Source organism: Monodelphis domestica, chromosome 4, assembly GCF_027887165.1.
Source record: "Monodelphis domestica isolate mMonDom1 chromosome 4, mMonDom1.pri, whole genome shotgun sequence".
NCBI classification, from domain to species: Eukaryota; Metazoa; Chordata; class Mammalia; order Didelphimorphia; family Didelphidae; genus Monodelphis; species Monodelphis domestica.
The window spans coordinates 173,012,755-173,030,332 of NC_077230.1; the positions used below are offsets into that span (position 1 = coordinate 173,012,755).

Consider the following 17,578-nt stretch of genomic DNA (forward strand, 5'->3'; position numbering starts at 1 on the left):
GAGACATGAAGTATTGTATTCAGTTCTGATCACCACAGTTTAGAAGTCTAGAGAGAGGCTAGAATACACACTAAAGCAGGCAAACAAGATGGTGCCCTGGGAGATGTGGTTGAAGGAATGATGTTTAGCCTGGAAAAGAAAAGACGTGAGGAGGAGGGGAAGTGAGTGGAATACATTATAGATGGAAGAAGGATTAAACTAGTTCTCAGAGGACAGAATTAGGAAAAATGAGAAAAGTTCACAGGTAAGGTGGGGAGAAGGAAGGAAAGACAATAAGCATTTACACATTACTTACATGTTCCAGGTCCTGTGCTAAGTGCTTTGTAAATATTATCTCATTTGAACCTAACAACCCTGTGAGACAGCTACTATTATTATCTTCATTATATAATTTTAAAAAACTGAGGCAGAAATTAAGTGACTTGCCCAGGCTCGCACATCTAGAAAGCTCTTTAGTTTGGGATTTGACCTCACATCTTCTTGATTACTGGATTATTGCTCTATCCACTTTGCCATCTACCTACTTCTAAGGCAAATTGACAATATGTACGGAAAAAGTAAGTATGAATCTTGAATTTATTCATTTAAGTTGAGTCTTTTAAATCACAAGCCAAAAAAAAAAAAAGATGATGATGATACAGATAAGTCAAATCCCAAGCTAACTCAAAGGGCTTTAATTTATCTAGATATTCTGAAATCATGGACTCAAATTATCTGGATGATAGACTTCATTCCCTAGTTCTATTTGCATAATAGACAAATATATGCTCAAGATAATTCATATATCCTTGGGTGTTACATTAAAGAATCTATGGGGTCTTGAGTGAATATTTAAATTGAATGCTATGGTTAGTCACTCTATAGCCTAATTATATGCATCTCACTAGTTATTTCCACTTGAGTCTGTTACCAATAATAGATCATAAGGAATGATATTTCTAAAGCACTTAGCACAAAAATACCTGACATGTAGTAGGTGCTTAATAAATGCTTTTTCTCTCCTCCAAAAGCCCACCAATGTCTTTCAGCCAAATATGCAATGAAAATGCATTAAAAAATAAACTATTTTTAGTGCATGTGGAAAAGGAGTTATATACAATTTTTCATAGTCTTGAGAAACAGCTATGAAAACAACTTTCAAGGAGGGCATACTTAATCAGGTGTGCTTCAAGAGCTATTGCTTTGATTTCTCCTAAAGGATGGTCAATTTCCAAATATATATCTGAAAACACTGGCATTGTGGGGAGCCCTGAAAAAAATATTTTTTGTAATAACTATTATTGAAAATATTCTGGCCTCTGCTTTTGGCTTCCGCCGAAGAAGCTCAAAGAACGCAGCATTAGACATGACACACTTAATGACGGGGAAGATAACCTGTTAATGGCAAAGCATTCTTTGATCATATATCTTGTTTTAGTACCTATGTTACTAAGAGAAAAACCAAATGATTTGTTCTGGGTAAAGAACAAACATGGGGAAACTTGTAACAATGGCCCCTACTTTTTTGTCATGCCATAGGGTTTGCAAAGTGCTTAATGTACAATAACTAATCTGATCCCAACAACCACCAATTTAGGTAGATATGACAGGCATTGTTTTCATTTTAGAGATGAGGAAACAAGTTCAGAGAAACATAATGATTTGCTTGTGTTTACTAAAAAGTTCGAGGTGGAATTCTAACCAATGTATGTCCTGACTACAAGTCCAACATTCTCTCAACCATACTCTAAATATTCTAATGGGTAGCATCCATGGGAGACCTCCCTGCTTTAGGAGAAACAGGCATAATTAGGCCCCGGAAACCATATTGATTCTAGAGGAGTGTTTATGTCTGAAGTCTCATCCAGGTCTAACCTGTATGATCTCTCCACCAGCATCCCCTCCTTACAGCTGTACTGATTCCAGATGCATACCATTAATAGAGTGGCATATAAATAAGTTATTCATTTGACTGACTCTAAATAGACCATGCCTGTGCTGATGATCAATAATTCTTATCACCAAAAGAAACTTCAAATACGCAAGTTCCCACCTAATATGGGAGACACATTTTTCCATTAGACATTTCAAAGGTATGATCAACTCTTGTGCACCTGCAGCTGATAATCATTCAATCAAACAACATTTATTAAGTGTTGGGGATGCAAAAAGAAGCAAGACAGTCTCTGCCCTCAAGAAGCTTATAGTCTAAAGTCAGGCTAAAATTTAACCATTATAATGCTCCTGAGGATGTAAAATAGTTTCTGGTTGGCACTTCAGTAAGTACAAGCCTTGGTATCCAAATTATCCCACTGGAAACCCTGCTCCCTCTGTAGGACATTAAAGTCATCCCTGTGTCTCCATTATTTCTTTCCTGTGGTTATGAGTGAAAATATGGAAACCAGGAGGCATTGAGCCTTACAGTTTAACTGTGGTTTAAAGTTAGCTTCTCAGTGGTTTAATAGCTGATGAACGAGTAATAATAGCTAATAGGTAATTTTTATGTGCTAGGCATTGTGCTAAGTCCCTTACAATTATTATCCCATTTGATCCTCATAACAGCCATGGGTGGTAGATGCTATTATTATCCCCATTTTTCCAATAAGGAAACTGTGACAATAGGTGGTTTAGAGACTTGCTTAGTTGTATAGCTATGTGTCTGAAGCCAAATTTGAGCTTAGCTTACCTGGCATGGCAGGTAATCAATCACTTAGATGGGACTGAGACACTGACTTGATACTGTACGCAAGGAGAGAATGACTGACTGAGAAAGAACGAAACTTAGATAGTCTTTGGATGCTTCAAGTAGGCTGAATAGGACCTCAAACTATAATGAAGCTATTCTGAACATGAGTAATACAACTGATGTATTCATAGTCAACCTCCTGCAATGGATTCCAGTGTCCCTGCCACCCCTGCACACTTTTTAAAACCGTTTACTTATTAAGTATTGGTTCCAAGGAGGAAGAAGGGCAAGACTAGGCAACTGGGATTAAATAAATAGCCTGGGATCACACAGACTAAGTATCTGATGTCAGATTTGAACCCAGGTCCTCCTGACTCAAAACCTGGCTCTCTAGCCAATGAACCACCTACCTAATTGCCCCTCTAGCTTCACTTTAATGCTGAGACTGATAGCAGGGGAAGTCATTAGCTGCTTTACTTCCTTGAAAGAGTAGGGTCATTCATCTTTGTTAATCCTAGGCCCTTTCCAGTTCTTTAAGTTAATAAACAGAAATCTACTTAGACTTTACCTCCTCTAATTTTGTCAGAAAATTTCCCCATTTTCACATGCTTCAGATAAGAGAGTGTTAATCATCAGAACTGACAACTGTAACCTAATATCACTAATGAGTCCCTAGAGTCAAAGGAGATTGTTGGGGGCAGGTAGGTAGCTCAGTGGATTGAGAGCTGGGCCCAGGGAAGGGAGGTTTTGGGTTCAAATATGATTTCAGACATTTCCTAGCTATGAGACCATGGTCAAGTCATTTAACTACCATTGCCTAACCGTTATTTTTCTGCCTTACAACCAATACAAGGTATTCATTCTAAGACAGAAAGTAAGGGTTTAAAATAAATATACATTAGTGATCCCTGGGCTTGGGTTTAGATGAAGGGGTTCAGTAATTATATAGTGAAAATGTCTTCTCATCAAGGTCAATCAATGAACCAACAAACACTAATTAAATACTTACTGTGTGCCAGACACTATGCTAAGCAAAGTTGTGTGACTAGCTACCTTAGCTTCCTCATCTATAAGATAGGGAACTATTTTCTTAATAGTGATTGCTTAAATATTTTATAAAATACTACTTACAGTTAGGTATTATTTAGTTCTGTAATGCATGTTAAAATCACTTTAAGATGTTCCTAGATATGGATGCCTATAAGAGATGTGACAGTCACTTGTGTTACTGAGATCAGAACTATATTGTTTTTTTGGAATGAGAACTTGATGAGAACACTCCCTCTACCAATAGAGAATGACACTATCTCTGAATTTATACTCTCAGCTCTCCAAGTTGTCTTGGGCATTGAGAGTAGTTTTACTGACTTGCCCAGAATCACACAGCAATATATGTAAGAAGTGAGTCTTGAACCCAGGTATTCCTGACTCTGAAATTAGTTTTCTTTTAAACAAATGCATCCACATAGATTAATAGACCGATGTCAAACTGAGAAAGGTTTCTAGTGATGATGCTATAAAACTGTTTTGACCTATCCTCAATATTTTAAATAAGTGATTTGAAGATCTATGATATGCTTATCAACACTGGGGGATAATAAAAAAAAAATACATGGCATAGTTTATAGCTTTGATGACTGAATCAGAAGTCACAGAAATTTTAGAAGTATGGGGGAAATGGAGTCAAAGTTGTAAATTGGAATTTATGGGGCAAATGTGAAGTACTATACTTAGGGTTTAAGGAATCAATTGCCCAAATATGGGATTTGAAAGGCCAGGATAAATAAAAGTTCTTGTGAAAAGCTTATCAAGATTTGAAAGTTCAATATAACTCAAGTCACTGCCAAAACACCAAATGTAATTGTAAGCTGAATAGAAACATGGTACCAGAAGGAGGGATGTAACAATTCTCCTCTCCTCTTCATTGATCAGATCACATTTTCTTTGTTATGTTCAACTATGATGAAGTATATGGACAAAATAGGAGGCTTCTACATAACTTCAACTTTGTTTACAGGGAACTAAATTTGCATACAAATGTATAAAGATAAAAGGAATGTGTATAATGAAGATGAATATTACTATTAGTAAGCATGGTTATATGATGGATTAAAATCTCTATTTAATGATAGTTTTTCTTCATAAAAACTCCAAATATAAAATAAAGAAACTGTAAACAGTAGTCAATAGTATAAAAAATCTTTCATAAGGACTTACCTCCAGGAATTCTTTTTAAAACTTTGCCTAAAGTGTCTCCTATTATTATGTTATAGCTTGTCATAGCTAGAAACAAAACATAGATAACATAATTAATATCAAAGACACTTATCAATCATACATTTAATCCTCAGTGGTTACTCCAATAAAAAAAGCTTCAAGTTTTATCTGTAATTTTAATAGATTTTATTTTTCTTTGCTTTCAAAGTTTGTGAATCTCTTCTTCAATTTTCAGAATTTCTTCTCTCATGAGATTGATTTGTTTCTTTTCTAGTTTTTTTTTAAGTTGCACACAAAATTCATTGATTTTCTTTTTTCTCTTTTGTTTATGAAAGTATATGGAGTTATACCTTTTCCCCCTAAAGATCAATTTAGTAGCATTCCAAAAAGTTTTGGTATGTTGTTTTACTGTCATTTTTTTTACTCTTTCGAAAACTTGCTTTACTCACTAATTTTTAGTATTAGATTAATCTCCAATTAATTTTAGGTAATTTCCTCTGTGACCCTCTATTGAATATATAGTTTTGTTGCTCTGCAGCTATTAAAAATTGTGCAATATTATTCTTTTCTGCATTTGTTTGTAAGGTTTTAATGCCCGATATATGACCAATTTTTATAAACACGCAATGCATGACTGAGAAAAAATAAAATTGATTTCCAGAGACTTATCATCTCTATTTTTTCTGAAATTATATTCTTATCATAAATAATATGAAGAATAGTCTGAGGTTATTTCTCTAATAATATGGATATTCTTTATTCTGTTCAACTAAACTATGAATTTAATTATTCACCCAATATTCAAGATAACTCCAAATTTAAAAAATCTCAAGTCAGAAGACACAAAAATATTTATATTGTGAAAATAAAATTCAACTGTACAAAGGAATTGACCCCAGGATTATTTATAAGTAGTTTCTTCTTCTTGCACACTTAAAATAATTGAAATCACAGAGGCATAAGCTATATCACTATATTGAAAAAGCTCAACTTAATGAGTTAAAACAGCAAAAAGGGGAAGAATTTCTAAATCATTACTCATCTGCAAAAGCATGGGAGGCTTTCCCTAGAAATATTACATATAAACCTTGAGTTTTCTAATGAGTTTGAGAGCCAGCTTACAACTTAAAAGATGGCCAATATGATATAAATTAAAATCACCAATTAAATTAATCATGAAAGCAATTAAGAAATTGCTATCAATCTCTTAGTAACTTTTTAATAAATTCAATCCATTTGAGACAAATATCTATGGCAAAATGATTTTGTACTTCAACATTTACTTTTTTATTATGATGCTTTGGTAAGGAAGATTTACTGTAAGTTGCAAAAGAGCAAAACCACAGAAATACAAATGAACTATCAGGCTTACAAATGTTTTTCATGAGCCTTTAGGTTTACAGAAATGCCATTCAGTCTTTAACTATTTGATTCTCTTGTTTTCACTTCTTCTTTAGTCATCATAAATCTTAGCACATCCAGAATTTAGCACAGTATGTATCACATTTTAGCTGCTTAATAAATGCTTGTTGATTTGACTTCTAATTCTAAGGTTCAAGAGAAGAAGCTTATGTTCCTATAATATTCTCATTTTAGCCTAAGCACATTCTCATGAAAATTAAATGGAAAAGGAGCAAGAACCAGACTATTGTATTTCTTTGAATTTCATTCTCTGGGTTCCCTTTAGCATGATCTCTGTGGGATTACTTTCTGAAGCAGACCATGAAAGAGATAATGTCTGACATGTTGAAGTTGGTGCTATGCTTTCCTCTACATCCTTTACATAAAGGCACACAATGTCATCAGCATTGCTACTCTGGCCAGAATTGACTGAAGAGAATCCATAACCTGGAACTCAGCAAATGAGGTCTGAAGAAGCTTGAAGACCAACTTCTTAAAGATTGGGCATTAAATCAGAGAAGAAGGCAAAATGGACAAAGGGAGAAACAACATGATAGTGACCTTATATGCTCACTTAAATTTCTTACTTTATAAAATAAATAGGTAAACAATTTCTCTACTTATCCTTTCCAATATACATCTAAAACCTTCATTTAAAACTACATTTATTTGAGATGTGTCACAGTCATGAAAATAATTGTAATATTGAACTTTATAGTTGTCTTACCAATGAAAGGATACAAAAATTGAAGCAACGAGAGGAGTAGATACCCTGGAAAACCAAATGTTTTGCGGACCAAAGCCTGATAGCTATGTGTTCCAGAAAGGACTCCTCCTTTTATCAATAAAATAAGGGAAAAGTCTGTAAAGAAAACAAACAGGCTGTGCTGAGAGTTTATACTGAATGCAAAGATTTTCTTATTTAAGTCTACATTAAGCTAGAGGAAAATGCTAAATTATGCTGCCATTTTAGAGGTGAGATAACAACAAAAAGGTTAAATGGCTCACTGATGAAGAATTAACTTGATAAGGTATGATTTTCTTTTTAGGATGCCATGAGTATCTATTACTGTTGTTTTTCATCAGCTTTTTCCATCCCAGAGACAAATAGTCTCAAAGAATTAGTGCATTGACTGGAACAGAAGTTAGGACTCTGAATTGAGTGTCAAGAATTCAATTTTCATTTCTTACATGGATTATCTGAAATTTTAGAAAATTCTTTGATGACTATTTGACTCATTTACTCACTTTAACTATGTAGATAAGCAAGATTAAATGATAACTAAGTTAAAAAGAAAGGAATCCATGCAACATTGTTCCTATATTTTCCCCCTCAAGGTTAACAGCACAAAATATGACTAGGAAAAAAACACAGTTGTCCTCACAAAAAAAAGAGAAACACCAGCAACTTTGTATCAGAGTTATTAAGTAAGCACAAGGAAACATTTCAATAATACTGTATTTAAAGCTTGTTGATACAATCTGAGGGGGTTAATATGGAGTGAAAAATGTAGAATGCAAATGTTTTCACTTTTGATTTTTGTAGTTATGCCAATTTTCCAAATTATTAAATGTGTTTCTGAATAAAAATGTCAATGTCTTTTTAAACTATTAAATTTACCATGCCCTTGGTTCTAAAGGAAAACAAGTGTTAGAGACATATGCATGAATTGAATTCCTCTACTAACTGACTGACTGGTCCTAGCATGGAGGTGATTGTAGGTTCTGAAAGGTCATACCAATAGGATACAAGTTCTGAAAACCTATGAGCTGAGAAGCTAGGTAAGACAAAGCAGCCCAGGACTAAGGAAAGCAGGTCGGATTTGGAGTCACAATGGGGGCTAAGTGACTTGCCCAGGGTCAGGAAGTTAGGAAGAATAAGGCTAGATTTGAACCCATGACCTCCATTCTATGGGTCTTACTCAGTCCACTGAGTTACTCAGCTGCCTCCTGTATTAAATGATTTCTAATGTCTTTTCTATCTCTGAATTGAAGATATCAGTGTACTACATGCCAGTTATGAAAGCATTAGTTTACCTAAATTAGGAAATTTATCCTCATCATCACTAGAGATCATCATCACTAGAAGCCTGGCCACTAGCGATACACATAAATGTAACTACATATGTACATGTATGTGTACACAGAGATAGACATACATATATGTAATCCACAGTAACATCTTGAAACCATGTGCTAAAAGTATGAGTTCACAATTGGGGTCCAAGGAAGGAGGACTGCCAGTGATGAAAACCCAGGTCCTCTGAAGTTATTCAGGTTTGAAAATAAATAAAATTTATTTAGAAGTTTTAATATAATCACATTTCAATCTATATAGTATTATGATTTCACTTTTAATGTGCTCATGAATGTATGTAACCATATTCACTGTTACTTATCAAGAAAATGGTTACTTCAGTCATTATATATGCATTGAGGTTATAGACCATTTTTGATATAATCCACAAATAAGTGAAAACATTCAAATGATCAAATTACATGATGGAAAAATCATCAACATCTATTTTTACCCTTAAATAAAGCCTGTAACATATCATGAACAGAAGAATAGGCAGAGACAAACCACTAGTCTGGCTGAACATGCCTCATTAAAGAATTAAAATAGACTTAACAAGTGTGGAAGCAATCAGCCAAATTAGAACTTGAAGTTAAAATGAGAAGAGATGTACATTCATCCCCTACTTTCAGGCTTGTCTTTAAGAACTCTAGTTAGGAGAGTAGCATTTCTTCGATATAAAGTAGCTCTGAATAACAAGAAAATATGAAAAGCCAAGAGACAAATAAAGGCAACATGATGAAGGACATTAGAGTGAGGATAAATACAGGATGAAACAGAAGCAATAATAGAAGCCAGAAGGAGAAATTGGGTCATGAATTACAAAAGCAATGTGAATTTGTGCTGTCATAAATTTATTAATGTCATGGAAAACTAATGATAGATCCTGATATGTCTGGATTTAAGTCAGTAAGTAATTGAAGTCTGTCCTGATATTCTTATATGTACATAATATAAGTGACATGGACAGGATGACAATATATTTAAATGGACTTGGAACTAATTAATGACTGGCCCTAAGAAATTGATGACTGACATGAACTTGGAAGGGATTTCCTAGTCAATGCTACTCATTCATATCAATCCCTTAGATGGAGGCATAGAAAATGTGTTTATCAAATATTTGGGCAACATGAGCTGAGAGATATGGCTAATACAACAGATAACAAGATTGAAATCCCAAAATGCCTCAGTGGTTGCTTTGATGATTGAACCCATCATATGACATTTAATAGTGCCAAAAATAGCCTTGAGTTTTTAATTTTTTTAAATCAACTACACATATCCAGTGGGTGAGAGATATAGATGAGTCAGCTAAGTGATGCAATGCACAGAGCATTGGGTTTGGAGTTAAGGAGACTTGAGTTCAAGTCTTGACTGTGTGGCCTTGGGCAAGTTACTTAATCCCAATAGCCTTTGCTGCTCTTCTGTCTTGGAATTAATACTAGGACAGAAAGTAAGGGGTTAAGGAAAAAAAGAATTTTGGTGATTGAAAAGGTGAGTGACTTGTAAATGGTCATATAACTACCATGTATCAGATGTCGTTTTTACATCTAGGTCTTTTTTGTCTCCAAGGCTGTCCTTCTATCTAATAGGCCCTGCTCTTCTTCTCTTTAATATTGAATTTATAAAAAAAGCCAATGGTCACTCTTTGGATCAGAGTACAGAGCAATCACAATTAACATTTCTATAACACTTAAAATTTTACAAAAGTTTTCCCCAATAAGAATCTTAGAAGGGAGGTAGTAGAAGAATCATTGTCTTATATTACAGATGAAAACTCTGAGACTCAGAAAGTGTAAGTGACTTGCCTAAGATGGGCATGGTATAGCAAACAGAGTAGTAATGGACTTGGAGTAAGGAGACACAGATCTTCTGCCTCTCATCAGCTATATGGCTTTGAGAAGGTTAATTCACCTTCATGGGCTTCAATTTTCTCATCTACAAAATGAGAGAATTGAACTGGAAGATGTACATATAATTCCTTCTAGTGTTTAAGGGGAAAGTGAAAAGTCAAGCTTAGGTCTCATGACTTTGGGCCTGGTACTCTTTTTATTGCTTTTTTACATCTATTTACAGTGTCTCTCAGTAAATAAAATCAGAAAATGCTATTTCACCCATTTTTATTTTTTTTAGTTACTACTGTAAAAATATATAGGGCATCTCAGTGGAATTGCCAATAGTTTCAACTAAGCCTTTTTGATGTTGGTTTAATTCATTTTACAAGGATCTTCTGACTCCTCTATAAAGTGAATGAACAGCCTGAATGTATGGACCATCTGACCTTTCCAAGGTGTGCTTGTTCTGAACACAATGTTTCAATGTCCTCAGATAAAGCCAGGAGTAAATATATCTGGAAAGAATTTAATTAGTTGACAGCACAAATGGACTGGGAAACCAGAAATTAAAAATCACTAGAGGAAATCATTTAGGGTATTGGATGGGAGAGACTAAATGAATTCAGCATTTCAGTGAAGTCTTTAAGATTAATCTCAAGAAACACCAAGTTCTGGAAGCCACATAAATGAAATTGGACTGCAAAGCAAAAGTTTCATAATGATGAGCTGAGAGGTCTTAGGACATGGGCCTGGCTGTTTGAAGGTACCTTTCTTCCCTTAATTCTATCTTGAGCTTAGTCTTCACCACATGCTTCATTTGCTATTCTGCCTGCAAAAAGCAGTGAACCAGGTTGAAGAGTGTATATTTGAAAGTAGCACTTTGCAATTGGGTAAGGAAGTGGTGCGAAGAAGAGAAAATGAGGATGAATCATAGAATTAAGTATGGAACTCTTTCTAATCAGTGGGGAAAGGGATAATAGATAAAAGTGACCTAAGGAAAAAGGAGTTAGGAAATGGAAAGAGTTCTGAATTGCTGAACTTTGAAACAGATTAGTGGACAGCATGCACATTAGAAACAAAACAAAACTAAGTAAAACACCCCAAAATTGGCAATGAAATATCTGTCTTTTCAGTGACGCCTGCATAAATGGTGGTCATGACCATTAATTTTTGAATGCATTATACCCAGTTAATGATTTTATGAAGGAGACCAAAGCACACTTCCAGTATCTGTCTTTCATGTTTTAACCCAATCTTAAAAAATATTCCTGGAATTTTCTCCACACAGTGAAAGGAACACATGAAAGGATTTGAAATACAGGCAGTATAATGTTTTATCTTTAGTAATCAGACATTAGAATCCGCAAAGCTAGTAAATGACTTTAGATTTTGCTGACATAATCCTGTGAATAAATTGATGATTCCCAAAATCCAAATGCAGATATTCTCTGACCTAGTCAAATAGTAATGATGATAACACAAGGATAATCAGTTATGTTGTACTCTACCTGTCACATAAGCGACCCAAAAGAAAAGTAGTATTCCTAAAGGAAGACCGGCTTGCTTGATTGAAAAAGGTAACCCTAGGAGAAAAGAAAACAAATGCCCACACAGATTAAACATGCAGCAACCCTTTAATATTTTGGTTATTTGTGCTAATTTTAATTGTTAAGTTTCAATGTTCTCCTTGTAGCTTCATGTACTACCATGTGACTAAATGTTCATTTAAAGATTTAGTCTGTAACTATTAAATCTAGATATTAAAAAGGGAAATTCTGTCTTTTCAAGGAAGTATCAAGATAAAAATGATGTGGTACATATAAGTAAATAATGGTTTCTTTGGCTATAGGTGAAATGGAAACTAAGCTCTCCAGGAGAAAATGTTCTAGATTTGGAAATGTCAACAAATAAATAATACCTACTACCTGATAGAATTTGTAAGTGCTGTAAACCCTATAGGCTCCATTTTATCATCTGTAAAAATGATCAAATGGAACTGGATGACCTTAAAGATTCCTTCCAGTTCTCAGCCTGGGCTTTTAGCTCTAGATTCTTTGATACCAAGAAACTTTTCTTTTTTCAGAAGCACATGAAGATGATAAAATTCATGAGAAAAAATGAAATTTCTTATATGTTGTAGTTCAGAAAATGACCACATGGACAGTTTTCGATCTTTAGTCAGTGCTATTTCTTTTTCTGAGACATTGAGTTCAGAAAACAAAATGACTTTTATTTGCCTTTAAGGATAAAAATGTATGCAGTTCATGCAATGTTTTTGTCTATACATCATATACTGAGAAAAACACAAAGAAATGCTGAGTTCTTTAAACCTAGTGGACTGTAACTTCATTTGTGGTAAAGCTTAAAACTTAAAAACAAATCCAATTTTGGGGGCAATGTGTGATTTGAATAAACTTATATTTCTAGAGTAAAAGTAATTTTACAACAGTAAAAAGTGCTTAAATGTTGAATATTGTTTCTATTTCTCCTAAAATTTTCACTTTTAAAATAGTATTTTCTTCATGGCTTCATAATTTCCAGAGGCTTGTCAATCTAATAAAGGTTCTTGGAAAGATAACAAAAGTGGTGGCTGTTAAAAGTAGAAGGAAAAAAGTAAAACTTGATTCCACAGCTCACTGTTCAAAGCACTACAAAAACAGGCTCAAGACCCAACATCTTTTGAGTTAATGCCTTATTCTAAGCCATAAGAGAATGCTACCCCTTAGCTGGTAGAGCATAAAAAGGGAATTCACCTTACTTTGGAAGAGACGAAAGAGGTTGGTATTCATCTACATGAGGAAAGATCACAAGAATGCCAAATGACTAATTACATCATTTAAAAATTGGGAATCATATTGAAAGATAGAATCTAAATAATATTGCCTTTTATAATATGACTATATTTCCTTAGGGCTAGATTTGAATTTAAAATACTTACCTATTATTGTGGATCCTATGATTGAGTTCACAGTATTAAAAATTGCAGAGGACTGACGGGAATTCAAAAGGACACGCTGCCTACAAAAGAAAAATATCATTATGAAAAAAATCAACCCAATTTCTTCTTCTGTTATATGAGGAAGTTAAAGTGAATGGTGTCTAAATATTCTCTTCAAATCCAAATTCTAAAATTCTCAATTCTTGAGGATTAAAAAGGTTGAAATAGACAATAAATTAGTCATTTTAATATAATTTAATATAAATTTAATATAATATAATTTTAATATAATTAGTCTTTTTGAAAGGACCACCTAATGTTAACTGAAACATTATTTGCGACATTGAGCTTAATAGTGAATGTATGACTATAAAGTGATTCCTTTTTGTTATTAACCATTTAGTTATCTTTTGTTCCATAGACTGTGACAACAGCAAAAAATTTGACTAATTTAGGAATTTCTAGCATATTGAAACAAATCCTTTAAGATGAGGAATTAGTTTTCTATATGCACACATACTTAAAGGGAGAAATCACCTTTTTACACTTGATATATCTTTTGGCTTCTGTTATTTTCTTTATTAAAGTGTACAACTTGTATTCTGTTGTCTCTTTTACATATGCTTAAATGATAATTGAGGTAGTTAGGTGTCTCAGTGGAAGGCCTGGAGTCAGGAAGACCTAAGTTCAAATCCAGCCTCTGACATTTACAAGCTGTGTGATGGGCAAATTACATTACCTTTTTACCTTAATCCACTAGAGAAGTAAAAGGCAAGTCACTCCAGTATCTTTGCCAAGAACATCCCATATGGAGTCATGAAGAGTTTGACATAATAGAACCACTGAACAAGGTAATACATCTCTAACTTCACTAATTAGAATTATCAGCTATTTTCTGTTAAATATATCACAAAATTTTCTATTTAATTTGGAATAACTCAACAATATAATTTCTTCCACTCAGATCAATCAAGAAATATGTATTTATTAAGCAACTACTAGGTATCAAGAACTGTAATAGTTTCTAAGAATACACATGCCAAGAATGAAACAGTTCAAAAGCATAACAGGTTGCTATCCCAAAGGAGACAGGGATATATAAAACACCCAGAATACACCAAAAATTATTTTTTTAAGCAGTTAAATCAAGATAGTTTGAAAGAAAGGATACTAGTAATTAAGGGGATCAGGAAAGGCTTCAAGTTTTTAAAAAGTTTAGGCATGAATAGTGTTTCTGAAAATGTTTTAATTTTTAATTATTTTCCAGATTACATGCTGTTCAATTTTCAACAGTTGTTTCCTAGCATCTTGTGGTCCATATTCTCTCACCTTCTTCCATACCTCCCCTCTTCCCAAGACAGCAGTTAATATGATATAGGTTGTATATGTGCACATATTTCCATGTTGCTCATGTTGTGAAAGAAGACACATATCACACTAGAGAAAAAATATAAACAATGTCTTGAAGGAAAGGGACAGATTCTATGAGGTAAAGAAAATAATGAATTCCAGGTATAATGGCCAATTAGTGCAAAGCCAGAGAAATGGAAGTGTATGTGAGAACACAAAAAGGCCAGTCTGACTGCATCAAAAAGTGCAGGATGGAGAATAATATACAATCAAGCTGAAAAGATAGTTGTGGCCAATTTGTAAAGGGCTCTAAAAGCTAAAAAGAACAAATTGCATATGATTCCAGAGCTAACTACAAGTTTCCCGAGTCTAGTGCAAAGTACAGTATCCTTTAAAAATATATACAATGCTCAGAACTTGAAACAATAAGGTGAGTCATATGGAGACACCTAAGCTCTAAGATGAGGACACAAGTAAAAAATAATTTATAATCAAATTTACCTTTGAAAAACCTTCAAACTGTCCATATGGAGTTATGGGCTCTTTGAAAGGCAGTATGTAAGGGGCAGCTAGATAGAATGTGGCCTGGAGATGGGAGATCCTGGATTCAAATTTGATCTCAGATACTTCCTAGCTATGCAACTCTGGACAAGTCACTTGATCTCTATTACCTAGCTCTTAGCACTTTTCTGGAACTTAGTATTAATTTTAAGACATGAGATGAAAGTTTTAAAAAATTATCACTCAAATTTCCCATATTTGGAAGGAGGCTCTTCAAAAGGTGGCAGTCTTGAAAAAGTATTGCATATTACATACCAGAGTTTATACACACACACACACACACACACACACACACACACATATATATATATATAAATAATAGTCTATATGACACAGTATAATATATTTTAGGTTGCTATAGAAACAACTGAATATACATTTTAGCTGAACTTTATCCAATTAATAATAAGCACTTAGTAAATGCCTAAATAAAAAAAGTTCAACATGGAGATACAGATATAATGAATAAAACAACTCTTATTTATAAGGAGGCTGCTGCTAAGAATACAGCCAAGAACTTAAGTCTCAAGTATAAGGGAACAGGAAATGGGAAAAAACTTAGCAAAGCAAGAGAAGCAATGATTAGGGAAAACAATATTCTTGAAAGAGCTTTTACACATTAGTATGATTATATTTGATAGTGATTACAATTCCATAAAGTTCTTCCTGCACCACCATACCTGGAGAAGAGAGGACTCAAGCAAGTGAAAGGAAACAGCAGAAGCCCTCCAGCTGCCCGGGAATGCTAAGAAGGCCAACTAAGGTTGTACCTATCACAGCCTGCTTCAGAATGAATAGAGCATTTGTGGTTATGACAAAAAGGAGATTCTAGAATCACACTCAGCCAGTGAGATGTGGATACTATGGGAGGCACAAGTAACTGAGATCAGCTGAGGGAACAGCAGATTCTCATCTCCCATCTCACTGAAAGAAACAGTGGGTGCTTTTCCTAAACAAGAGCCATCACATTGTTTAAAAGTGTTCTGCTGAACAACCTCCAGGAATTGATGCAGAATGAAAGGAGCAGAACCAGAAGAACATCATACAGAGAGACAGATAGTTTGTGACACAATAGAATGGAATCGGTTTCTCTAATAGCAGCAAAGCAGTGATCCAGAACTATTAGGAGGGACTTATGAGAAAGAACACTCTCCACATTCAGAGAAAGAACTATTAGAGCAGAAACACAGAAGAAAAACATATCATCTATCATGTGGTCGATGGGAATATGATTGGGGTTTTGGCATTTAAAGATCACTCTATTGTAAATATGAATAATATGGAAATGGGTTTTGAACAAAGATACATGAATAACTCAGTGGAACTGCTTGTCAGCTCCAGGAAGGGGGGGGGGAGGAAAGAAGATAGGGAAAGAACATGAATCATGTAACCATGAAAAATATTCTTAATTAATTGATTAGTTCATTAGAAAAAGAATGGTTTGCTTTGCTCATACATAAGGCTAACTAATCCAAATTATCTTATCAGGGCTCAAAATCTAATTCACAATATTTTGTGATCATTCTACATTTAAAGGATAGGAGTTTATGAAATCATTTTCTCCATTAAAATATATTTCTTCTTATTACTTGTTTTGTTAAGGATCACCTATTTGACCTGAAACCTAAATATTATTTTATGTTAACAATTAATAATAATTATGACATTATATTTAAAAGCATTTAAATTTTCTTACTAGAGGTACAATTTAAGCAAAAGCCTTTAAAGTTCAGACTGAATAATTCCATTTTTAAATCATTTCATTATCTTATGTTGTTTCAAAATAAACCCAGAATGTGAAAACCAATTTAGAATGTGAAAATTTCTAAATATTCAATATTAAGACTATTTGGCTTATATTAATAAGAAATGTAACAAAACTATAAATAAGTATAGAAACGTACTTTATAATTCAAGATTTTTAAAAAGATATTCTTGTAGGTTTTCAAGACATATGGCATACAGATTTCTATTGTAGAATCTAAGTGATCCCCATAGTACAAATATTATTAATATCGATATGGGTTTTGATCAATGATACATGTAAAACCAGTGGAATTGTGAGTCAGCTATGGGAGGGGGTAGGGAAAAACATGAATCTTTTAACCATGGAAAAATATTCTAAATTGTCTAATTAAATATAATTTTCAAAAAATCCTAATTTTACTAAAGTAATTTCTTTTTTTTTAAGTTTTATATTTATCCGACAGTCGTGTCTTATTTTGGAAAAATAAAGGAATTGGGGTTGGGAACTAGGAAAGGGAACCAACTATGTGTTGAGAATACTCAATTCTCCAATGGCAACTAGAGATAAAAATATAAAAGGTTTTCTTATAAACTATTTTTCAGAGACAATATATATCAGATGTTTTTTCTGAAGCAAAATTTCTGAACCTTTCAAGATTCAGACAAAACACAAGACCTCAAAACCCTTACTTTTGAGAGTTTCATCTGATTTCTGAGAAGATTTTAAACTCTAAAAGTCTGGCACAAATTGTGGACTCCACTTAATCTATGAATCTGTGGTTTCT

At 33.7% G+C, this 17,578-nt stretch overlaps 1 protein-coding gene across 1 annotated transcript in view; it reads right to left on the minus strand.

Moving 5' to 3' along the window:
* Positions 1 to 17,578, minus strand: part of LOC130453582 (putative sodium-coupled neutral amino acid transporter 11) — a 96,813-nt gene that overhangs the window by 55,476 nt on the left and 23,759 nt on the right. The window contains exons 2-5 of the mRNA XM_056793972.1: positions 13,137 to 13,216; positions 11,707 to 11,781; positions 7,011 to 7,145; positions 4,883 to 4,948 (exon numbers count right to left, since the gene is read on the minus strand). Coding sequence (XP_056649950.1) covers positions 4,883 to 4,948; positions 7,011 to 7,145; positions 11,707 to 11,781; positions 13,137 to 13,216 — 356 coding nt within the window. The remainder of the gene's footprint in view (positions 1 to 4,882; positions 4,949 to 7,010; positions 7,146 to 11,706; positions 11,782 to 13,136; positions 13,217 to 17,578) is intronic.